Below are 23,739 nucleotides of genomic sequence, written 5' to 3' on the forward strand. Positions count from 1 at the left end.
TCTGGGAGGAATTGGGGACATGTGAAAGAGAACTACAGGAAGTGAATCAGAGAGACACAGAAATCAGTTCCATTAGCCACGGGTGCATTCAGATACATTCCAGGCAGCTGCGATACACAGGAGCACAGCTAGAATAGCACAGTGAGCAAGACCAATGTGACGGCCCACAGGACATTAGTCCCGTGAAAATCAGCAGGTAGTCACAGTGCACAGCTGGCGTGGAACAGGTACATGTGTGTAGTCACAGTGCACAGCTGGTGTGGAACAGGTACATATGTGTACTCACAGTGCACAGCTGGGATAACAGGTACATGTGTGTAGTCACAGTGCACAGCTGGTGTGGAACAGGTACATATGTGTACTCACAGTGCACAGCTGGGATAACAGGTACATGTGTGTAGTCACAGTGCACAGCTGGCATGGAACAGGTACATGTGTGTAGTCACAGTGCACAGCTGGGATGGAACAGGTGCATGTGTGTAGTCACAGTGCACAGCTGGGATGGAACAGGTGCATGTGTGTAGTCACAGTGCACAGCTGGGATGGAACAGTACATGTGTGTAGTCACAGTGCACAGCTGGCATGGAACAGTACATGTGTGTAGTCACAGATCACAGCTGGTATAACAGGTACATGTGTGTACTCACAGTGCACAGCTGGCATGGAACAGTACATGTGTGTAGTCATAGTTCACAGCTGGCATGGAACAGGTACATGTGTGTAGTCACAGTGAACAGCTGGCATGGAATAGTACATGTGTGTAGTCACAGTTCACAGCTGGTGTGGAACAGGTACATATGTGTACTCAGAGTGCACAGCTGGTATAACAGGTACATGTGTGTAGTCACAGTGCACAGCTGGTATAACAGGTACATGTGTGTACTCACAGTGCACAGCTGGTATAACAGGTACATGTGTGTAGTCACAGTGCACAGCTGGTATAACAGGTGCATGTGTGTAGTTACAGTGCACAGCTGGCATGGAACAGTACATGTGTGTAGTCACAGTGCACCGCTGGTATAACAGGTACATGTGTGTAGTCACAGTGCACAGCTGGTATGGAACAGTACATGTGTGTAGTCACAGTGCACAGCTGGCATGGAACAGGTGCATGTGTGTACTCACAGTGCACAGCTGGCATGGAACAGTACATGTGTGTAGTCACAGTGCACAGCTGGCATGGAACAGTACATGTGTGTAGTCACAGATCACAGCTGGCATGGAACAGTACATGTGTGTACTCACAGTGCACAGCTGGCATGGAACAGTACATGTGTGTAGTCACAGTGCACAGCTGGCATGGAACAGTACATGTGTGTACTCACAGTGCACAGCTGGCATGGAACAGTACATGTGTGTACTCACAGTGCACAGCTGGCATGGAACAGTACATGTGTGTACTCACAGTGCACAGCTTGCATGGAACAGTACATGTGTGTAGTCACAGTGCACAGCTGGTATAACAGGTACATGTGTGTAGTCACAGTGCACAGCTGGCATGGAACAGGTGCATGTGTGTACTCACAGTGCACAGCTGGCATGGAACATTACATGTGTGTAGTCACAGTGCACAGCTGGTATGGAACAGTACATGTGTGTAGTCACAGTGCACAGCTGGCATGGAACAGTACATGTGTGTAGTCACAGATCACAGCTGGTATAACAGGTACATGTGTGTAGTCACAGTGCACAGCTGGTATGGAACAGTACATGTGTGTAGTCACAGTGCACAGCTGGCATGGAACAGTACATGTGTGTAGTCACAGTGCACAGCTGGCATGGAACAGTACATGTGTGTAGTCACAGATCACAGCTGGTATAACAGGTACATGTGTGTAGTCACAGTGCACAGCTGGTATGGAACAGTACATGTGTGTAGTCACAGTGCACAGCTGGCATGGAACAGTACATGTGTGTAGTCACAGTGCACAGCTGGGATGGAACAGTACATGTGTGTAGTCACAGTGCACAGCTGGTATAACAGGTACATGTGTGTACTCACAGTGCACAGCTGGTATAACAGGTGCATGTGTGTAGTTACAGTGCACAGCTGGCATGGAACAGTACATGTGTGTAGTCACAGTGCACAGCTGCGATGGAACATTACATGTGTGTAGTCACAGTGCACAGCTGGGATGGAACAGGTACATATGTGTACTTCCAGCATAGACTTGGGACCGAGGGATAGAAAGCAAGCTTCTGGGCAGTTTTTACTGCATTTTAGTCACCAGGGAATGGTGCAACCACTGTCAGGGTGGTGGCAAGGGTGGTGGGGAGTAGGGGAGCCAGGCAGACAACCACAAAAGAATTCATTAAAATGATTTTATCAGCTTCCTTGATTGACTGGAGCTGAAATCCCCCTACAAAGATCTGCTAGGCTTTGGCTAGTCTTCAGGCCATTGTTGAAGGTCAGGTCAGATAAACTTTTCACCCTAGAGAGCACACTGTTATGTGGAATTCCTTAACAGGCGTCCTGGCCATGCGCATGCTATTATTATCACTAATTTTGAGAAGGCTTGTTTTATTTTGGGTGAGTTTCTTTCAAATGGAAAGCTGATAGACACAAAAATACTCTGAGCTTGGTGAACTTAGCTGAACATTGTGGGGCCAGCGCCTTTGTGATTGTAGGTTTTCTTGTTGATTCCCTAACTCCTGTTTTCTCTCTGTTCACTGAGACCCTGACACAGCTAATTCCTTTCACCTACTGAGTCAATTCCTTCTTGTCAAAATCCAGCCTGTGACTACTTCAGCCACCCCGCTGTAAATCCTGGATTCTCACCTGGTAGCTCCCTTATGACTGACAGCTTTGACCCTGAGGTCTATGCCATGACCAGGGGTTTATAGCTCCAACCATTCAAAGCTGGGGGGTTACTGTGGTGAGATCTGCATGTCTGGACTCTTAGCTCCATAATCCTTGGCCGCCTAGCAACCAGTCTCCTAGCAACCACAGCCTGCTGTCTTCTGTCCTTCCAATGTCTGCCTTTGGCTCTTCACAGCATTTTCAATGTCAGTCACCTTCTTAACTTCATATGGTTTCTGCCTTGGATATTCTCTGCAACTCTTTAGTGGCTTTGTGGCTGCTGCCCCTGCTCCCGGGGTCCTGTTCTATTCTTTTCTCCGCTATCTCTGCTGACTGTATCTGCAATAAGATAACAATAGGAGAGCATGTTTGGATTCAATGCTCCACTGTTGTGGGAGACTTAGTGAAAGCTTGTTTATATACATATACATACGTTATAAGTATATGTATTCTATGTATATATTATATATACAGAATGGGGTTAGGGCACCCTGGTAGTATACTAATCACAGGCCTGTGCTTGCACAGCTTTTATTTCCACCAATCACAAGCCTTTCGTACGCACCAATTACATCCTTTATGACCAGCCATAGCTTTGGCACTGGGGAGGTCTGCATCTCTTGCCCCCTGTGAGAATAGCTGCTGGATGAACATGGTCTCCTCCAGTTGACAAAGGCATATTTTTCCTGGAGTGGGATGTTGCAGAGCTGATGCAAATTGCCTGGAGAGGTGGTTGAGTAGAGCAAGACCTCCTTAAGCAGGAGCTGAAGCTTGAACAGCACTTGTGGATGCTGTGGTCCATGCAGCCAGAGGGGAGTTTGTTGGGATCACAAGAGTTACTAGAGCAGAAACTGTGGGTCTGACAACTCGGAACTCAAGACGATAGGATGTAAGGTAGAGTCTGTCAGCTGTCAGTCAAAATGCCGAATGGCCCTACCAGCCCCTTAATGTCTCAAAAACAGAATAGGCACTAAATGGTGCTTACAATAAACACATTGCGAAATGATCATTTTCAGCAATACTTACTGGGTTTACCCTGTATCCAAATATCCTTAAGAATGACTTTGAGCCGTACTTCATCCTAAAGATATGTTATCAATAGTGACCATCTATCATTAATCATATAAAAGGCAAAACCTGGCAGTTTCTGATATTTAGTAAAGAAACTATGTCTCAAGTGCTCTGTTGAATAAGCAGCAGTGTGTTTAGTGTGGTTTGGTCTTCATCTACTAAGGACAGAATACTGTTAGGGCTGTTACCATAAAGTCTGTCTGAAATAATATGCCTGAATACATCAAAGAAGTGTGTGCATGCAGAACAAGGCATGGTGCCTAATGTTGGTCATCCCAGCAGTCAGGAGGCTGAGGACCTAGAAAACGAGCTTGCCAGGGTAACCACATAACATACACTCAGAAGCAATGCATCTTTCATCCACTTTCAGATACAAGGCACTGAAGAATTCACAAAAGTAATGATTATTCAAACCTCAGTTGCTGCAAGGAAATTCAGATGGAATGTAAAAAAGTATATACCACCTCGAAGAATTTCAGTGAAACCAGATTCTATAGGTCAGTTACATTTCTTTGGCATAATTATAAGAATTTACTTTTCATAAAAAATAGTGATGCCTGCATTTTGGAACAGGTGTATGCATTCTGCCTGGAGTTACTTCTTTTATCTGCCATGTTTGATATGCTAAATTACCCATCACTATGATGAAAACCTGCAATCAGTAACCTACAGGAGGAGAACTCCATTTCAGTTCATGGTCTCAGAGATTTCACTCTGGTCTTTACCTCCTCTGATGCCATAGATTTTTATGGGGGGTTGGGGGGTATGATATCATGGATTCAGAAGCCTGAGATGAAGCAGGCACAGGATGTTGGAAAGTGGTCCGAGTCCAGGGTCCCCATGTGTCCTCAGCTGGCCACCAGTGGATGGGAGGGAACATGGAGAGAGCCTGGCCATGTCATGTACCAATGTTATCATTTATAAAGAGGTGATGGGAAACGGTCCCATGGGGACCATGGAGAACTCAGCGGGTCCCCTGGCAGGTGGCTTGAGGCCTTGGTAGGAGACAGACAGATAGATACACCATGCAGAGAGAGTTTGGGTATAGAGGTTATTTAGTGGGTTAGGGAGGGAAAAGGGAAGGAGAGAAGGGGGAGAAGGGGGAGAAGGGAGAGAAGGGAGAGAGAGGCAGAAGCTGCCTCTCCAGAAGAAGAGCAGACAGAGGGAGAGAGAGAATAATTTATATAATAAATTACTATTAAATAATAAATTAAATAATAAAATATTATATATGTAATCTAAAATAATAATGAATTAGTTAATAATAAATTACTATTTAACAATTTAATCAGCAAGACTAAATATTACATATTCACTATAATAATACATTTCCATGTTACAATGTGAAAAAGACCTGTGGTATATGTCAAGTAAAACTGTCAATACTATGCTGTTAATTCTAAGTGCATTTTGTCTTTATTGTGTTATAATGATGTACTCTCAAAGCTTTTAAATGTATTTTAATGAAGCGTGTGTGTGTGTGTGTATGTGTGTGTGTGTGTGTGTGTGTGTGTGTGTGTGTGTGTGCCTGTGTGTGGTTATGTTCATGTGTGTGTAGTTGCCCAAGGCAGGCAGAGATGGAGGATCTCACTGGAGCTGGAGCTGTCGGCCATTGTGAACTGCCCAGCCTGAGTGCAGGGCAGCAAACTCTGCTCTCTGGGAGAACAGTACACACTCGTAACTGCTAGGCCTCCTCTCCAGTCCCCAAATCTTTGCATCGCTGTGGACATAAAATCCTGCCATCTTATGGGTTCCTACTGACCATAGGATCACTTGACTGTGGATTATGGTCCTGAGGCTGTTATCATCTGCTTTCTCTGCAACTGCCACCGCTTCTCCAAAATCCCAAAACCCTAAACACACTAGTTAACCAACAGTTCCCCTAAAAGAAAGAAAGTGGTCTCTAATTCTTGGGTGTTTTCACAGAGTGCTCCTTCTTCCTTGTTCCTACTTCCCTCAAGCCTACCCCACATCTCTCCATTCATGGACTTACCACACCTTACCTTTTCAATCTCTCTCTCTCTCTCTCTCTCTCTCTCTCTCTCTCTCTCTCTCTCTCTCTCTCTCTCCTTTCCCCCCATTATGTTTTCAACACTATCCTTGCTTCTGTGTTTATTTGCCTGCACTTTCTGCTAACTAAAAACTCCAAGAAAGCATGGCTGCTTTTTTGCTCTCATATGGGACCTTTCTGCTTTCATGGACACTCCTAATACATATTAATATAAAAGTTTTATTATCTAATAATTTATAATATAGAAGAGATTTTCAAATAAAGGATTTTTCCCCCAGAAAAATGTCAGATAACAGATCCGGGGTGTCTGAAATTTAAATGTGATCTAGTTTGATAGTTAACCTACTTAAAAGTGTGACTCGCCCCAGTGATGAAGTAACCCATCTTCCTTTGTAGAAGAATCACTTGAAACCATGGAGGAGACCTCTGAAGAAGAGAAGAATGCCAAGGCAGAGGTAACGTGAGAACAATTTTTCATGTTTTATTGAGCTAAAAGAGAATCTGCAACTTATGAAAAGAACCCATGCATTTCTCTTATCCTGGAGGACGTTGCCTTACAGTCACTTTATAGACTTGGGTATGAAAAGTTTCTCTTTGCCCAATGTATAATAGCCATTGTTAATATACTTTCATATAAACAATATGCAAATGACTAGCAAGTTCAAGAGATGGCAGAATGCTTGTCTTGAATCATATTCGCATGCAAGCATCAGCAAGGATGTTTTTTTAATTTAATCTGAGCCCCTTCACTTTGTTGTGTGCTGACGTTGGTCAGATCCCAAGGCTGCCACAAAGACCTCTGCAAAGACGAGAATTCCCCAGTCTAAAAGCAGGCTGCCCCTAGAGCACTGGTTCTCAACCTGTGGGTCATGCATGATCCCTTTGAGGGTTAACTGATCCCTTTTACTGCGGTCACCTAAGACCATCGAAAAATAGAGATACTTACATTAAAGTTCATAACAGTACCAAATTACAGTTATGAAGTAGCAACTGAATAATTTTATTGTTGGGGTCACCATGGCATAAAGAACTATATTAAAAGGGTTGCAGTGTTAGGAAGGTTGAGAACAACTGCCCTAGTGCATCATAGTTTGGATGAACACAGTGCACAGTATTAAACATTCTAATCGCCTCTGTCCTGGACAAAAACTGAATTTCTCAGAAAGCCCCATACCAGTCTCGCTAGGCCCAGAAGAGCAAAAGGAAACTTTGATTAAAAACAAAACAAAACAAAACAAAAAGGTAAGGAAGCCAGTTAAGGTAAAAATAGAAGGTAATTCTGGAGCACAGTGTCAGCTCCATGGTTAGCCAGCCAAGCCTATGGGACTCATCCTCTTTCATGGTGTCTGGGCGACAGAAAGGGAGTCAGGTAAGCTAGTGTTTTTCTTGTACTTGTTTAAAGGATGGTGCTTATACAGCAATTAAAAATGTCACACACTTGCAATTCTAGCCCTTGAGAAGTAGAGACAGGAAGTTACAGTGTGACCTTTCTCTCTTTTCTTTCCTGCTTTAAGCAACAGCATTGAGAAGGTGAGGGTTCATTAAAAGACAGAAACACCAGCCAGTAGACCATGTAGAGAACCATCAAGTTGTGTTGTCAAGAGATGTTTTATTCCCACGTATCAGATGTTTGGCTATGTTGGGCCAGCCCTCTTGTCACGCCAGAATATGGTTTTCCCTGACAAGGCGAGATGGCCCTTCAAAGCTCTGTCACAACATCCAGATTGCCCTGTCCTGGTCCTATGAGATGGAATATCAATGACCATGGCAAGAGTCCCCATCCTGGCTCCTCTGCCCTGCATCACATCCCACACCAGTCCTCCTCTGTCTAGCAAACCCTTGGGTTCTACTTTCCTTTTTACTGTGACAGATTACCAACAAAAAGCAACTTAGGGAAGAAAGGAATTTACTTCATCTTATAATTTTATATCTATCTTTGAGGAAGAGTAAAGGCAGGCACGTCACATCATACCCACACTTAAGAGCAGGAAGAAATAAATGCATTTACACTCTCCTGCTCATGCTCAGCTCAATTTCTCTACTGAGGAGCTCAGGAACCCCTGCCAAAGGAATGGAACCGCCCACAGTAGGCTGAATCCTTCTCACCAAGTGACTTAATTGAGGCGGTGCCACATAGACATGGGCATGAGACACCCCGCTGTAGATAATCCCTTGTTGAGACTGTCTTCTCGGATGACTCTAGGTAGTATCAAGCTGCCAAAGCAGTCATGCCTTGTTAAAAGATTCGAAATTTGACTTCTGTTTCAATATCCATTTTTAGAAGCAAGAAAACGGTGCGGTGCTCAAACACAATGCTAGCATCTAAGACGTCTCCTAGTAACAACCTGTAAAGAGGTTCAGCAAGCGGCCTAAGCTACTCAACATGACCGGAAAACGTCTATTCCTGGAGACAGAGACAAGCCAGAGTTCATGTGCCCTTTGTGTGACAGTGTGAATTAAAGAGTCTCCCACAAGCCAACCGACTCTCCAAATGCTGGGGTTTCTAGAGTCAGACCGGGGAGGGAGGCGGTAACTTTAAGACTCTAAGACTTTCCATCCTCCTGGTTTCCTCTCTCTATCTGACCACTGCTATCAAAATGCCACATCACTGGCTCCCGGTTCCTCCCTTTTCGTGCAGGTCGTCAAAGGATGTCTACAGCGAAGAGCAGAGAGGGAGCTCACTCAACCCGCTTCCTTCTCTCCTAGTTCAGGGCCCACCCCATGAGATGGTGCGAGCACATTCAGGCCAGACCTTTCCAACTCAGTTAACAACCAAAAGTGTCCCTAACAGACATGTCGACCGCCCAGCTTGATCTAGACAATCCCTCAATGGAGAGGGATTTATCCGGTGATTCTAGGTTTTGTCCCAGGAACATTTGAAACTATGATTATGTAGCATGGTGTTTTGTGGGACTCCTAACAGTGGCAACGGGGACTGTGTCTGACTCTTTTGTCTGCTTTTGGAACCCTTTTCCTCATATTGGGTTGCTTTGTACAGCCTTGATACAAAAGTATGTGCCCTGTTTTATTGTAACTTGTTATGCCAGGATTGGTTGGTATTCCTGGGAGGCCTGCTTTTTTCTGAAGAAAACTGAGGAAGAGTGGATCTGGAAGAAAGGGAAGTTGGGAGGGGAGACTGGGAGGAGAGGAGAGACGGGAAACTGCTGTCAGGATGTAATATAAGAGAGAAGAATAAATTTAAAAAACTAGGGTGCGTGACATGTTTCACTGTATGTTACTCTGGAACTTGATCATTATAAAATTGATACAACAACGTAGATGTATTTTTTATACCATTTATGGGAGACCAAAGGAAGACAGAAATTTTGAGTAATTTACAAAAAACCTCACAGTTTCTAGGAGACAGAATGGGGAGTCGAAAATAAGCTGGTACATTCTTCCAGTATGGACAACCCTAAATGAAAAACTGAAGAATTAATAAAAATTTCAATGCCTATCTTTAGGATCAAGCGTTGGGAATTATGAATGTTATGGCAACAATTTGTCTTGGAGACAGAGGAGCCAAGTGTAGATGTCCCTGTCGCGGACAGATCTGATCCTCTTGGGAACCTCAACCAACCTTTCCCAGTATTAGTGACTAACCAGCTTGCAGTATTGTTTCAGAGACTGCATTAATCTGCTTCTGCCTTCTTGGCTGAGGAAGAATTAAGTAAAAGAATTAAGATAGTAAAGCACACACTTGCATGCGTATACACACACAGGTAGATGTAAACACACAAACATGTGCACACACACACACACACACCATTATTGTTGGAGCCAACAGAAGAATGTGGTTACCTTCTCCTTGATAGAACTGGAAATGGACTATTGCAGACATCTGGCATTAAGTTTGGTGCACATCTGGGAATAGAGGAACATCTGGGATGTCTAAGGGTTAATCCATGCCCCAAATAAAAGGAGAATTACACAGAGACTACCCACTGCACAGAGACTACCCACTGCCCAGAGACTACCCACGTTCTACTTCCATCAGCACAGATATGCAGCCTGGTCGAGTGAACAGCAGGAGGCAGCTGAAGACTGCAAAGACAAGGGATGGAGAGTCCCCTCTCAGTCTGAGCCAAGCATCAGAACAAGGGGAGGAGAGTCCCCTCTCAGTCTGAGCCAAGCATCAGAACAAGGGGAGGAGAGTCCCCTCTCAGTCTGAGCCAAGCATCAGAACAAGGGAAGGAGAGTCCCCTCTCAGTCTGAGCCAAGCATCAGAACAAGGGATGGAGAGTCCCCTCTCAGTCTGAGCCAAGCATCAGAACAAGGGAAGGAGAGTCCCCTCTCAGTCTGAGCCAAGCATCAGAACAAGGGAAGGAGAGTCCCCTCTAGTCTGAGCCAAGCATCAGAACAAGGAGAGGAGAGTCCCCTCTCAGTCTGAGCCAAGCATCAGAACAAGGGGAGGAGAGTCCCCTCTCAGTCTGAGCTAAGCATCAGGACAGGGAAGAAGTGTTCTCTTCCAACAGCTCATGAGGACATCACACGTGTTTTAGAAGCGGAGGAACCCTCATTTTGCAGAGGAAGCCATGGACCTTAAGAGAGCAGGGCTGAATTACTCCATGTCACAGCTTCACTGTGTATTTCTACCTGATAGTCGTGAACTCGTTTAATCCCATTGTCATGCTGCTTAGATTGTCTGGATTCTAGTTTGGAAAACCAGGCTACTGAAGAGAGGTATTCAGCCACAGTTTCAGGGACTGTCGGTGTCTGGCTGGACTGTAAAGCCCTCCCTACATGAGACACTGATGTAAGAAACGATCCTGTCACCAAAGGGTAGCTCCCTGCCACACCCGGAGCTCTCAAAGAATGCGCAGGGTCAGGCCTGGGTAGGGCACGAGAGGCTCTTTCATCCTTACTCAGCTGAAAAAGGCAGGAAATGATTCTGAGATAACCACAGAATTCTCACATAAAGAAATTGCTGGAGTGTGGGACTCTCACAAATCCGGTAACCAATGGTTATTCTGATCTCGTTACCTTATAATATGAAAGTATCATGGTACCATTTTTACATTGGCTCTTAACTCCCCTACACAACGACAAACAATAAATAGTAAAGTGCGAAGATCTCCTAAATCTTCTAATTTCATGCTCACTTGTGTATAAATATTGAGGTTTTTACTCACAGTTCAGAGCACACAATTTCTCAGGGATATTAAGTACTGAAGTAAACACTAATGGGAATAAGGAGAGGATGGCTTAGATTTCTTTTTGGAGTTGCAGCAGTTTCTTCTGTGCAGTGGGGAGAGTTTAGCACAAAGTCTGGACCACACTAAACAGTGCCCCACCTCATGCAAAATCAACACCATTTCCTTGGCCAGTATCTGACACTTCCACAGCTCAATGCCTCCACCTAGTGGTCGGAATAAAACTGACGCCTGAAAACTGAGACTCAAGATTGATTTGCAGTCCCCACCTCTAGTACATCCACCTCTAGTCATTATACAGCCACTGTCAATAACTGGGAAGGATTCAGAGGTGTGGCCTTATTGGAGTAAGTGTGACCGTGAAGCAGGTGTGTCGCTGGGGCTGGGTTTTGCGCTTTCAAAATGCCAGGAGAGACGACGTCCTCCTCTGTATCTGCTGCCTAGAGATCAGGTTGGAAAATTCTCAGCTACTGCTCCAGTGCCTCGCCTGTTTGCTTCCCACTGTGATGAGTCCCCTGGAACTATAAGCGAGCCCACAATTGAACGCTTTCTTCTCCTGTAAGAGTTGCTTTGTTTTTGCTCACCTATCTCTCACAGCAATAGAACAGCAACTAAGACGGTTCCCATCCTGCTGTTGGCTTTAGATATGACCAAATAAAGAAGTATTTTTCCCTCTGCTTTGCTCACTGTTGAGCCCAAGGTGCTCAGCACACAGTAGGTTCTCACCATATACTTGTGGAAGGGATGAGTGAATGAATGAATAACTAAACAAAAAATAACCATCATAAACAAGATTGAAGAAAAAATAAAGCAATGAAGAAAAAACAAGATTGTAGTCTGAGAATTCATTTTAAGCTTTTTCTCTATTGCAATATAATTTCTATACAGTTAATCCCCCCTTGGTACCATTCTGTGAAGAACGAGGAAGGCATAAACACACAGCCACTACAGTCAAGACCAAGATCAAAATCCCCCCTGACATGAATTAGTGCCACCTGTGTGTATTAGAGGTAGGTGGGGTGCTCCTGGTAGGTATTCCCGCTTTCTGCTCCTAGTCTTGCCTTGTCCGGAAAGTCACAAACCCATTGCAGCTCTGGTTTCTTTCTGTCAGGTAATGCGCTCAGAATTATTCTCATTGTTCTGTAACCCAGGGGTCCGTTCTTTTCACCGCCAGGCGATACTCCACGGTGTGCATATAACGTGTTTTCATCCATTCACCGCCAGGCGATACTCCACGGTGTGCATATAACGTGTTTTCATCCATTCACCGCCAGGCGATATTCCACGGTGTGCATATAACGTGTTTTCACCGCCAGGCGATATTCCACCGTGTGCATATAACGTGTTTTCATCCATTCACCAGGCGATATTCCACCGTGTGCATATAACGTGTTTTCATCCATTCACCAGGCGATATTCCACCGTGTGCATATAACGTGTTTTCATCCATTCACCAGGCGATATTCCACCGTGTGCATATAACGTGCTTTCATCCATTCACCGCCAGGCGATATTCCACGGTGTGCATATAACGTGTTTTCATCCATTCACCGCCAGGCGATATTCCACGGTGTGCATATAACGTGTTTTCACCGCCAGGCGATATTCCACCGTGTGCATATAACGTGTTTTCATCCATTCACCAGGCGATATTCCACCGTGTGCATATAACGTGTTTTCATCCATTCACCGCCAGGCGATATTCCACGGTGTGCATATAACGTGTTTTCATCCGTTCACCGCCAGGCGATATTCCACCGTGTGCATATAACGTGTTTTCATCCGTTCACCGCCAGGCGATACTCCACCGTGTGCATATAACGTGTTTTCATCCGTTCACCGCCAGGCGATACTCCACCGTGTGCATATAACGTGTTTTCACCGCCAGGCGATATTCCACGGTGTGCATATAACGTGTTTTCACCGCCAGGCGATATTCCACGGTGTGCATATAACGTGTTTTCATCCATCCACTGCCTTCAGAGCTGTATTTTATTTGTGAATTTTTAGCGAGTGATGTGTGAATTGACATAAAATTTTATATCCAGAATCCAGATTCTTAGAGGTTATACTTTCAACCTGGAAAAAATACTTAAACACGGGCCTGCTGACGTATTTGGAAAGCCTGTTTTTCTGTATACAAAATGTGCCTTATTGGTTTACATAAAGACTTCCAAGATCCATGACTTCACTAGCTCTGGGGAGTGGGCTAGGTTTCCAGTACCAGGCATGGTCTCCCTCTTGTTGAGTGGCTCTGAGGTCCAACTAGAGAGCTGTTGGTCACCACCACGTTATGTGTGCCACTGTGGCACACTTAAAACTATTGTGCTATGCTGGTCATCGTGTGATTCGTAGATACATAGACATTAGTATCTAGGTAGGACTGATGGCTACCTCCCTCCTTTGGAAGCCTACATGGTGCCTTCTGCACCATAAGAGTTAGTCCTCAGGGAAGAGGCATTCAGGTCTGCTCCAGATCAGTGGTGTCTGGGCCATCTGAAGTGCAAGGCGTCTTCAGCAATAAGGACTTACCTTCCGCCTTCAGGGGGCAGCCAAGGGCAATAGCAATAGGCTGTGTGTCTGGGGAGTCTCTTTGAGAGTCCTGACCAACAACTCAGAAGAGGTCTTCTCGTGTGTGGTGTTGCAGTTTTTGTTCAATGGTCTTCGGCTCTTGGAAGGAGCATTGCCGCCCAAGATGGGAAAGTTTTATTTAAGTCAGAATGTGTGTGTGTATATAAACTAATAATATATATATGTGTGTATATATGTATGTCCAGCCAGACTGTGGCTTGATTCTGGGGTTTTTGTTGTTGTTTTGCAGGGTTTTTTTTTTCGGTTTTGTTGTTTACTTGTTTACCAAGGTCCTCCCCCATTTGTCTTCCCCGAAGCAGTGATTTAATAAATGCGGGTGTCTGCCATGAAAAACTAGCCCCTCTGCAACCACAACCCTGGAGTCTCCCTGACCAGCAGTTTCCGGTTTGGTTAATAGCTTGGTGCAGCAGGGTTTTGACTGGCTTTCAGAATATTCTTTGTGCATGTGCCTCTCACGCTCCCCCAGCCCTCTTCCTCCTCCTGCAGGCAGGCGCCTCCTCCTTTTGACAGTCTGCAGCTGGTCAGAGCTGCTGTGCCCTGCTGTGAGTTGGAAGCTGCCCCAAAGAGTAAGGTGCAAGACCTTTGAGAAGGAAATAGGAACACACTCGGGGAAGGGGCTGAGAAGTCTGATGGGGAACTGTCTACAGAGGAAAATCGGGTGAGTTCTCTTTCTGGGAGACCAGGGATCTGGCCCGGTGGTGAAAGAGAAAAGGAGGACTACTCTTAGGGTGAGGGGACCGGGAAAGGAGTGTGACAAGAATTCTTCACCTCCTGAGCCGCACACCAGGTGACTTTCTTGCAGGTTTTACCTCCTGCTGGAGGAGAATGGTTGAAATGTCTCCATCTCAGGGACGCTCTCATGGACTCTTGATGTTCCGAAATATGTTCATGAGCATCCACCCTTTCGGGGATTCTTTATAAATTTAAAATAAATAGACATTCCCTGCCACCATGAGGCTTCAGTTGGTTCATTTACAAGCAGGTTAAGGAGGGTCATGACATTAGGGAAAAGACTTACCTTCCTGGACATCGGTCACTTTTATTTTGTTGTTGTTTGTTTTGGCTTTGGGGATGGGTTTTTGAGACAGGGTTTCACTGCATAGCCCTGGCTGTCCTGGAACTTGTTTGGTAGACCAGGCTGGCCTTAAGCTGGGATTAAATGTGTGGGCTACCACAGCAGGGCTGTTCTCCTCACTTTAAATGGAAATAATAGTGTAATCCTACCCAGAGGTTCTTAGTGTGGATGGCAGCTACCTGCATAGTCCCTGACAGAGAAGGGTTCATTGATGGGAGGCTAATTTCGGTTTTCAGCTCATCGTTTTCATTCAATCAAAGCAAACACACGTAAAGAAAATTTCTATCACCAGAAATAAAGGAATTTCTATGGTATGAAGTGAGGTGATCTATAGAGAGTAAGCTGGCAGGGCGTCTTCCCAGATTGTGCTTGCTGCTGTGGTCTCACATAGCATATAAAGGGGAATATAGACGAATGAGGTCCTGCAAAAACACCACTTACCCAAGGAGACTTGGGAGTGTCTGTGTAGTTTTCTGAGAGCCAGCCTTACCTGAGTGTTTGCCCCGGACTCTCTTCTACCTCCTCCACTTGCTAATGGCCTTCTATAATTACTGCCTGCCGTTATATCTCTTTGTGAATGCTGCTAATGTAAGGATTGCCTTTTACTTTCCGCTCTTTGCTCTGGGAAGTCCTGGCTCCTGCCTTTGTTCCTGGCACACAACAGGTGCACAGTAAGTGCTAGCTGGATGGCTGGAAGCATCCCTGAGGAGAGAGGAAAGACAATGGAGATCAGTATAGACGAGGATGTAGTGATGGATGACACACACGCACTTTCGAGTCTCAGAACCTTGCTGCGGGGTTGTGTTGGGACACTGATGTATATTGATTGTGAGAGAGATGAAAATATAGAGATACAGGTAGGAGAAGATGGAATGAGCTGGTGTTCACACTAACAGTTGCAGCGTTACATACACAGTCTTTATTCCTGTATCTAGTCCTGTGTCCACCAGTCATTTGTGTGTCTTTACCTAAGGAGAGCCAGTAATGCCTTCCTTCAATTTTTGTTTGGGGTTTACTCTATTTTGTTTCTAAAGTGAAAAGCCCTCTGTATTTTTTAAATGAGCTCTTCTCATAAATATGCAAAAACAATAATTTTCTACTCAGTGGCTAGATTTGTATGATGCTGCGTCCGTTACATTTTAGAGATGATTGAATTCACTCTGGAAATTGCTTGGGTGCCTTTGACTGCAGTCTTTCCTGACCAGCTCACACTCTCCTTTCCTCGTGTGGCTTTAGGAATTTACATTTATTCCTATACATTCAGCCCGTGGTTCAGATCTCATTGTGTCCTTAAATAAATTCCCCAGCGTCCTCATTCCCCGGCTAATTGAAGTTGTTGTTTTACATCAACTGACATCTCTTGTCCATCTTTCCTCTGGTACCTGTGTGGGCACACTCCTTACCATGCCTCTGCAGATCATAGGATGAAAACCATCTCTCCCCACAAGGAGAGCCCGAGGTCTTGGGACAAAGATCCTGGAACAAACTGCCTAGATTTTGTCCCCGCTTCCCTTGTTAATAAATGATGGGACAATACTATCAACCAGTGGACTTCCTCTGAAACTGAATGGAGTCTACTACATAGAAAGGCGGACGTATACTAGGAAGTACTCACCAAGTTTATTTCTCCACACCCTCAACTTCCAGAAAATGGAAAAAGAATGACTAAAGAGGCATCAAATCCAAACAGGGAATGAATTTAATTATCTTTATTTAATGTTTATTTCCCCTTCTACTCTCCCTTGTTCTCTGGATTTCTGGAAAAGATAGTGTCTCATAGAAGCCATTGCTTGTGTGCAGCCCCTGGAACTGCAGCAAATAGAGAAGGAACAGAAAGGCTCCGTCCTCCCCTGTGCGGTGGCACGTTCATGCTTGTGATGAGGACTCTCAGACATTATCTTAAGATTGTGGGTGTGGGCTGTTTCTCTAGTGATAAGGCGTTAGATCTGAAACGGGCTACGTCCCGTGCTTCAGGAGGGGACACGAATAAATGCCAAAACAATGAGGGAAGTGGTAAGGCGGTTCCAAGACTACACATACACAGAAGAAATGAAAAGCTTGGGTAAAAGCACAAAACTATAGTGGGAATTATGGGAGAAAACACATGGCCCATTTCTGATATTTACATCTTAGGTGGCAGCTGGACACTCAGGAGACACATTGGAATCTGAGACTCCAGAATGCCAAGCAGAGGACACGCAGGTGAGAGTATAGGCTACCCCACTCCCCAGGAAGAAAAAGCCTATCAGGGCTGGGGCTACACAGTCTCACAGTGGAGACCCAGTAGCAGCCACAATGGCAATCAGTGTGAAAACACTAGGAAAGAAAACAAGACTTCCCCACATTGGACAGGAGACATCCTGCTATTCTAAGAACCATGTGTATCCTTGGCAACAGGAAATCAGATGCTTAAGTCCCTGGTACAGCTTGAAATAAAGATCTGAAATCCTGTTGTCTCTTTGTTTTTGGAATAAAGTACCTTTGTACTCAAATCTCTATGTTAGCTTTGTCATATTAAGCTTCAAGTTCCTATTTCTGAGCTCAATACATTCTCCCATGACAAGAGGTTGAAAGGCCTGTGGAAAGGTGCCTGTATTTATGCCAGTTCTGTGGAAACTAATACAGTTTCATGCATCCTTCCTGGGTGGCCTTTTGAGTATCTAGTTTTAAATAACTCCTAAGGAAGGAATCTTGCGATGCACTAGTTTCTCAGGTCTAAGAATTCCAATTATGGCAAAGTCTGTTGTTCTATAACCTACAGAGTTAGCAGCCATTTTCATAGTGTTCCAGGATGCACTTTTGAGAGAGGACCTAAAAAAAAAATCATGACTATGTTTGAGGGAAAGATGCTAAGATCCTTCCCAATCAAGGCTGCATCTCTTCAGTGCAAGCTGAGAATTCTGTATCTCGAGGGTATCATTGGCCATCTGTTAAAACACATACATCACAGGATTGGAAAGGGAGAGAAAAGGAGGGAGACAAGGACAAAGGAGGAGAAATAATAGACTTGATGACAGAGTCCTCATGAAAAAACAGACACTCAAGATTGATGGCGTCCCTCTGATATCACAGAGGTTTGTGTCTCTAATTTGAGGTCACAATGCAACCTTTCCTGTTTCTGAGGGAACTCCAGGGATCGTTTACCAGAGGGCACATTTTTAGATGTTATTTTGCTTACCTGAGCTCTCCTTAAATCAAGACACACATATTAAATTGCAAGAATGAATTGCCAGGAAATGTATTAAAAAAGGAAAACTTCCAAGTCACTTTTGCAAATCATCACCTTCGTCTGATCCTCAACGGCTTCATGAAATAAGTAGAACATATACCCCCATTTTACAAATTAAATTGTGGCTCAATTTTTCTTTAGAAGTAAGAGTATGAATCCAGTACCTCACAACTCTACCCTCCGCTTTCATCTCAGTTTTATGTTCCCTTAGTGAACCTGTTTTCTTAGCCCTAGGCCTATTCAGGAGTCTCCATATGATGCCTTTTAACAAGAGGAGCAGAAGAGGAAAGCAAAGGATTTACAGGGAGCAAAGGACATCAAGAATGACCTAAGGAAGAGAGCCGTGGCCATGCCCCAAAGTCTCTGATAGCACAGAGAACCCAGAAGCCATTAAGATGTTCACCCAAGCTGGTAGTCATAGCCACGGCCACAGGTTATAGCCAGCCCTTTCTGTTCTCCTTCTGAGGGAACTCCTGGGGAAGTTCACTGAGGGCACATTTTTGAGTGCTATTTTCCAAATGTCTTTATATAATGTAACTGGTACATGTAGTGTGTTAAAGAGGCGCTTTTATGATAAACCCTGTAGGTAGTCAGCTATCCCTCCAATCCAGAAAGGAGCACAGTGCTTTAGACTTCATTGTAAATGCCTGACTTCCAAATACGTTTCCCAATTTCTGCTGTAAAAATCATAAGCCTTCGTACTTAGCTATTCCATTGGAATCTGGGTAGCTCACAGCTACTCACTATAGCTTCAACAAATATTTGTGGAAAACAAATTTGCTGTATATCAGATAGAGTGCCATACATTGGTGACAAAAACCGTGATGGGCAGGACGAATATAGCTCCCAATCTTGTGAAGTTCACATTCTAGTGAAGGAGATAGACATGTGATTAGTCTGCTGGAGTGTAGAATATGTAGGAGAGATTGAGAGTCGGAGTTCAGTGACATCCTCTGGAGATGCTGCTGGACCCAAGCAAGATGATTTCTCAAATGTCTGCATACTCGTACCTTGATTTTCTGGCAAAACTTCATTGAGAGGCATCAAGTAAATCCCTGGAATTGTGAGTTTTAAAACTTTTTGTGTCCCTTGCTGAGAATGAGACAGGAAGGTTTGACCCTGCTTAGAAACTGATGGTGTCACAGCCCTATGTCCAGTTCACCCAAGGCGTGAGGATAGAAGCAGCAAGGGGAAAGAAGTCACCGTTAACAAAGTTCCAGAAACCAGACTCATCAACTTCCTGTTACTTCTCTCAGTTATTCCAGATGCTGGAGTTGTTGCCACATCGTTGAAGGGTGTTCCTGCCTTCCTTGGTAAGTAAAGCACTGCTCCAGTGAATTGCTCCCTATCTGTGTTTTTAGCATGGGGCTTGTAAGATACCTGTGAGCTCCTTCGCCCTCGTGGCTATACCCAAGCCAGGTACCAAATCCAGATAAACCCACTGAGAGCCAGTCAAGGAAACAGCATCCAGAGTGTGGTAAGAATCAAGAATAATTGTTTCATGGGTGGTAGCGTCTTCTCGCATGGGTAAGCCTCGAGTGTAAGAACGAAACTGCCCATTAATACTGAGAGTCTTTGCACTACAAGTTCCTTGTATAGAAGCACACGTCTCTGCCTTCTGCACGGTCTGTAGCCCAGGTGATAACTTGTTGTCCAAACTGAGACACTCTGGAGAGTGAAAGGGCTGCTCAAATTAGCCTGCCACCAGTCCGTGAGCAATAGAGACATTAACCAGACTTAGCATAGCAGCCCCGGAGGCCTTTGCCCGCTAGATGACAATGGGCTCCCATCATAATTCCAGGGGGTCCCCTATGCAGTGTACTTTAATGGGAAGTGTTTGGTTTTTGTTTGGGGGGGGTGTCACAGGTTAGACTTGGGATTGAAAAATGCCTGCTCCTCCATTTGATAAAATATAAAACATAGGTATATATATTTAAATATAAAACAATATATATTTGATAAGATATAAAACAAAATAGAGCTTTGTGTCAGAAATAGTCTCCAAATATATAACCTCTTAACACCACATATGCACATATCAGATTGCAAAATATAGACGGAAAAGGGGGGTTTACTTTTACATGACAGCATCTTACATTTTTCCTCTTTCTTATTCTTTCAATCCTATTGTTGAAAGAAGTATTATAAAAAAAAGAATAAGAAATGCCAATTACCAATGATAGAAATTGAAGTTTCATAATATAATGCTTAAGGCTTTCTGAATATTAAAACAATCCATCTATATTCTTTTCTTGCAGGAAAAACCTAAGGACATTTAAAGCCAGAAAGGAATCCCCAAAGCAAAGTATGTCATTGTTTTGTTTTGTTTTGAGATAGGGTTTTCTATGGAACAGCCCTGAATATCCTAGAACTTTCTCCACCTTCCGAATTCTGGGATCAAAGGTGGGCACCACAATGCCCAGCAAAATAAATCATCATTTCCCCTTCATTTTTACTCTTGATGGACTTACATTTTTATTTTTTTATTTTATTTTATTTTATTTTTGGTTTTTCGAGACAGGGTTTCTCTGTAGCTTTGGTGCCAGTCCCGGAACTAGCTCTTGTAGACCAGGTTGGCCTCGAACTCACAGAGATCCACCTGCCTCTGCCTCCCCAGTGCTGGGATTAAAGGCGTGTGCCACCACCGCCCAGCTGGACTTACATTTTTAAAATGTCCTTTCTCTGTACTTTAGAGACCCTTGTTCATTATGGGCTTCTTTAGACTACTCTAGCTGTCTGTTAGCTGTCTGACTGCCAACACCCTAGCCCCACCCCCTGGAGTCTTTTTCCAAGCTGAAATTCATTGAGCCTATTTTCTTTCTGCAGATAAAGAGATGACTTCAGCTCCTATGCAGGTAATAAGAGCCCTTCTGATCGCAAGATGGAAGGAACACTGTAGATGCCAGGGCGGGATCCCACAGTTATTTGCAGAGCCTGGTGGCAGGGACAGCAGCAATCCTGTTGTGTAACTGACTAGAGAGAACTAACATTTGCTGAGCACTTTGTTGATGACGGGCCATATGCTGAGTGTTTGACAGACATCTCATGGAGCTGTCTCAGTTACCCATATTGTTGTATTACTGTGTTAGTCTTCTCACTTCCCGGTTACTAAGCCTGAGAGCTTGAGTGATAGTCTCTGAATCCAGACTTCTGAGAAACGGCAGAGCCAGCATCCAAACTCCAGTCCCGCTCCTGCAGCAACATGCTTTTCACTGTGCGTTGCTGCTTTTGATTTTTAGCTCCTGAGAATCCACCATTAGTCAGACCTTGCTTTGAATTATTAATACAGTAATCTGCAAATAGGGAGCCTGTGGGTGTTGTTCAGTGTGTGGAGAGTGCTGATCTCATATGCATGAAGTCTTGGGTTTGATCCCAGCACAGGATACGCTGAATGTGGTGACATACATGTCCCCATGGTTCTCATACGATAAAAATAAGAGGACTAGAAGTTCAAGGTCATCCTCTGCTACATATTGACTGGAATACATGAGACCCTATCTCAAATGATGACTACAATAATAATAATGATCTCTTGATGAGTAATTAAATATTATCTAACCCAAGGGAAGCACACAAAGTGGCCAAGGGTCACTAGGGAACATGTCAAAAAAAGACACACGAGGTTAGCTATATACTTTGGGTAACATGAACACTCCATCTTCTAGTTTAGCGTTTGGAATGCCACTGCAGCCATTTAGAAAAGATGGCCATGAAACGGAGGAAGTGGTGGTGGTGGAAGACAGAATCTCCCCCATCAGGCCCGTGTGGTCACTGAGGTATAAATGGAACGGAAAGAGGTCAGCTCTTTATGACGACTCTCCTTTGACCTGCAGGACAATGCTAGCCAGATGTACACAGAGGAGCTATGCTATGTGCTTGTTGATCACAAGGCCCTCGGAGGAAGACCGCCAGGCACCTCTGCTGAGGGGTTCTATGAGAACGTCTCCAGCCTGACTGAGAGACACAGAGAGTCTTCAAGAGGAGCAGAGACTGAGTATTCCGTTCTCCGTTTCTCTCCCACCCCTCAGTCCCCACCTTCCACAGAGGATGAATATGAACTTCTTGTGCCCAGCACACTCCCGTCTCATGCCCCTCAACAGCCACGGCCATTTACAACTGCCTTTGAGACTCACTTTTCTCATCTAAAATGATGTGACTAGATTAGAGTTTGTTTAGCACTGACAGATCAAAGGTGGAGTTAAGGACCCTGTTTGATGACAGATAAACTTAGGGTTTGGGGACACTAGTTGAAGCGGTCATAGGGCATAATGATCCTTAGCTTATTTCTTCTGGAGGACCTTGGCAGGGCAGACTGCAAACCACAAAGCCTTATAGAGACTGACAGTGGTCAACATTCAAAAATTAGTCAGTTGTCTTGAACATCACTCTTGTTTCTAAGTGATGTTAAAAATATTCTGTGGTAGGAAGGGCTCCCCATATCTACACCTGGGAGTACCGCAAGAGGCTCCTCTCTTCTCACTCAGTTCTTATAAATTATCCCCACAACTGTTTTCTGACGCCAGAGGAAGCTTACTCATCATGTTGCATGTCCCCAGGGGGAATTCCCTCATTATTGTGAAATTCCAGCTCAGCATCACTTGCTATGCAACCTCCAATATTCCTTTTACTCCATGGTCCCAAGACATGTCCTACTTGGTGTGCTTTCCCTCACGGTCCCAATGGCTTATAATTTCCTGTATGATTATTGTTAATATAATTTTAAATTACATTTTCAAACACTGATTTTCCCCCTCACAATTGTTTTCCTTTTACGGTACCGGAAGTCATCTCCAGAACCTCATCCATGCTAGGCAAGTGATCTACCATAAAGAGAGAGTTCAAATGCCTTCACATACATCTCAGAAGAATCTACCCTGGTCTACAGAGTGAGTTCTAGAGCAGCCAGGGCTACACAGAGAAACCCTGCCTCACCAAACAAAACAAACAAACAGGCAAGCAAAAACCTCAGTAGAATCACCACAGTATCAGAGAACAATGGAGGAGAAAGGCCACTGACGAAACTTTGATCCCACCATCTTCTCTTTTTGACTGGGAGATCATAATTTGCCCAAAGGTACTTTGTTAGCATTAGTGCAGAACCTTACTCTAGCTTCCAAGTCTGTGTTTCTGCTATATACTATATAGAGTAGAGTAAATTTCTCCATAACTAACCCAGCATGTGTGAATGTCCACATGGGGAAGATAACACACACACACCCCTTCTCCGTGAGCACCCTCTGTGCCTCGCTTCTTTATTTTCACTCAGTTTTTCTTTAGAGTTTCTGGAATTGCATCTGCCCTACATTAGCCAATTCTGCATAACCAGCAGACAGACCAAATCTGACCCGCCACCTGTCTTTGGAGATAAAGGTTTACTGAAACATGAGCCACGCTGATTTGTCTGCCTACTGTCTATGGTTGCTCAACCATGATAGAGTTGATTTGCAACACAGACCCAGGGCTTTGCAAAGCTAAAAATACCTTTAATTTAACCTAGTCTGGATAATAATTTTGCAGACCTTTGCCCTAAACAAGCACAGTTTGTGATTTACTTGAGATTTATTTACTATGTTTGGTCATTGAGTCAACCCTTTAGGAGGAGATACCAATGAAATGGTGGGAAAATATGAAAACACAAATGAGATGACCCAGACTAAAGCAATTATTAGCAAATTAGACTATTTCTGCACTCACACCTGCATCCTCAAGGTGTTATTGTATTTACTTCATGGCCACTCTCCTAATTTTAGAGATGCTAAAATGGCAAGATGTTCGTTGAGACGAGCTCTGGATGCTATGTATTTAATA

The 23,739-nt window shown here is 44.3% G+C and overlaps 2 protein-coding genes across 4 annotated transcripts in view; both read left to right on the forward strand.

Moving 5' to 3' along the window:
* The window catches only part of Slc9c1 (solute carrier family 9 member C1), a 76,952-nt gene extending 68,719 nt beyond the window's left edge, over positions 1–8,233 (forward strand). The window contains exons 25-27 of the mRNA XM_075989568.1: positions 4,242–4,368; positions 6,279–6,342; positions 8,164–8,233. Of these exons, the coding sequence (XP_075845683.1) occupies positions 4,242–4,368; positions 6,279–6,342; positions 8,164–8,233 (261 nt within the window). The remainder of the gene's footprint in view (positions 1–4,241; positions 4,369–6,278; positions 6,343–8,163) is intronic.
* Positions 8,234–13,663: 5,430 nt separating this feature from the next.
* Positions 13,664–23,464, forward strand: Gcsam (germinal center associated signaling and motility). Of its 3 annotated transcripts, none has more exons than XM_075955155.1 (6): positions 13,664–13,757; positions 16,836–16,904; positions 19,188–19,244; positions 20,190–20,236; positions 20,758–20,786; positions 21,765–23,464. In XM_075955155.1, coding segments are annotated over exons 1-6 (522 nt in total). In that variant the 5' UTR covers positions 13,664–13,755; the 3' UTR covers positions 22,083–23,464. The 3 variants fall into 3 exon arrangements, with proteins under 3 accessions (XP_075811270.1, XP_075811255.1, XP_075811261.1); XM_075955140.1 differs by lacking the exon at positions 13,664–13,757 and adding an exon at positions 14,069–14,285; XM_075955146.1 differs by lacking the exons at positions 13,664–13,757; positions 16,836–16,904 and adding an exon at positions 14,069–14,285.
* The last annotated feature ends 275 nt before the right edge of the window (positions 23,465–23,739 follow it).

The sequence above is a fragment of the Microtus pennsylvanicus genome, chromosome 1, assembly GCF_037038515.1.
Source record: "Microtus pennsylvanicus isolate mMicPen1 chromosome 1, mMicPen1.hap1, whole genome shotgun sequence".
NCBI classification, from domain to species: Eukaryota; Metazoa; Chordata; class Mammalia; order Rodentia; family Cricetidae; genus Microtus; species Microtus pennsylvanicus.

Bases quoted from the DNA above. Each gene is read 5' to 3' on its own strand.
- Gcsam (XM_075955140.1), top strand. From the start codon at position 14,071: ATGTGCCTCTCACGCTCCCCCAGCCCTCTTCCTCCTCCTGCAGGCAGG. The intron at 16,905-19,187 runs GTGAGAGTATAG...TACTTCTCTCAG, and splicing joins GCCAAGCAGAGGACACGCAG to TTATTCCAGATGCTGGAGTT. The intron at 20,237-20,757 runs GTATGTCATTGT...TTCTTTCTGCAG, and splicing joins AAAGGAATCCCCAAAGCAAA to ATAAAGAGATGACTTCAGCT.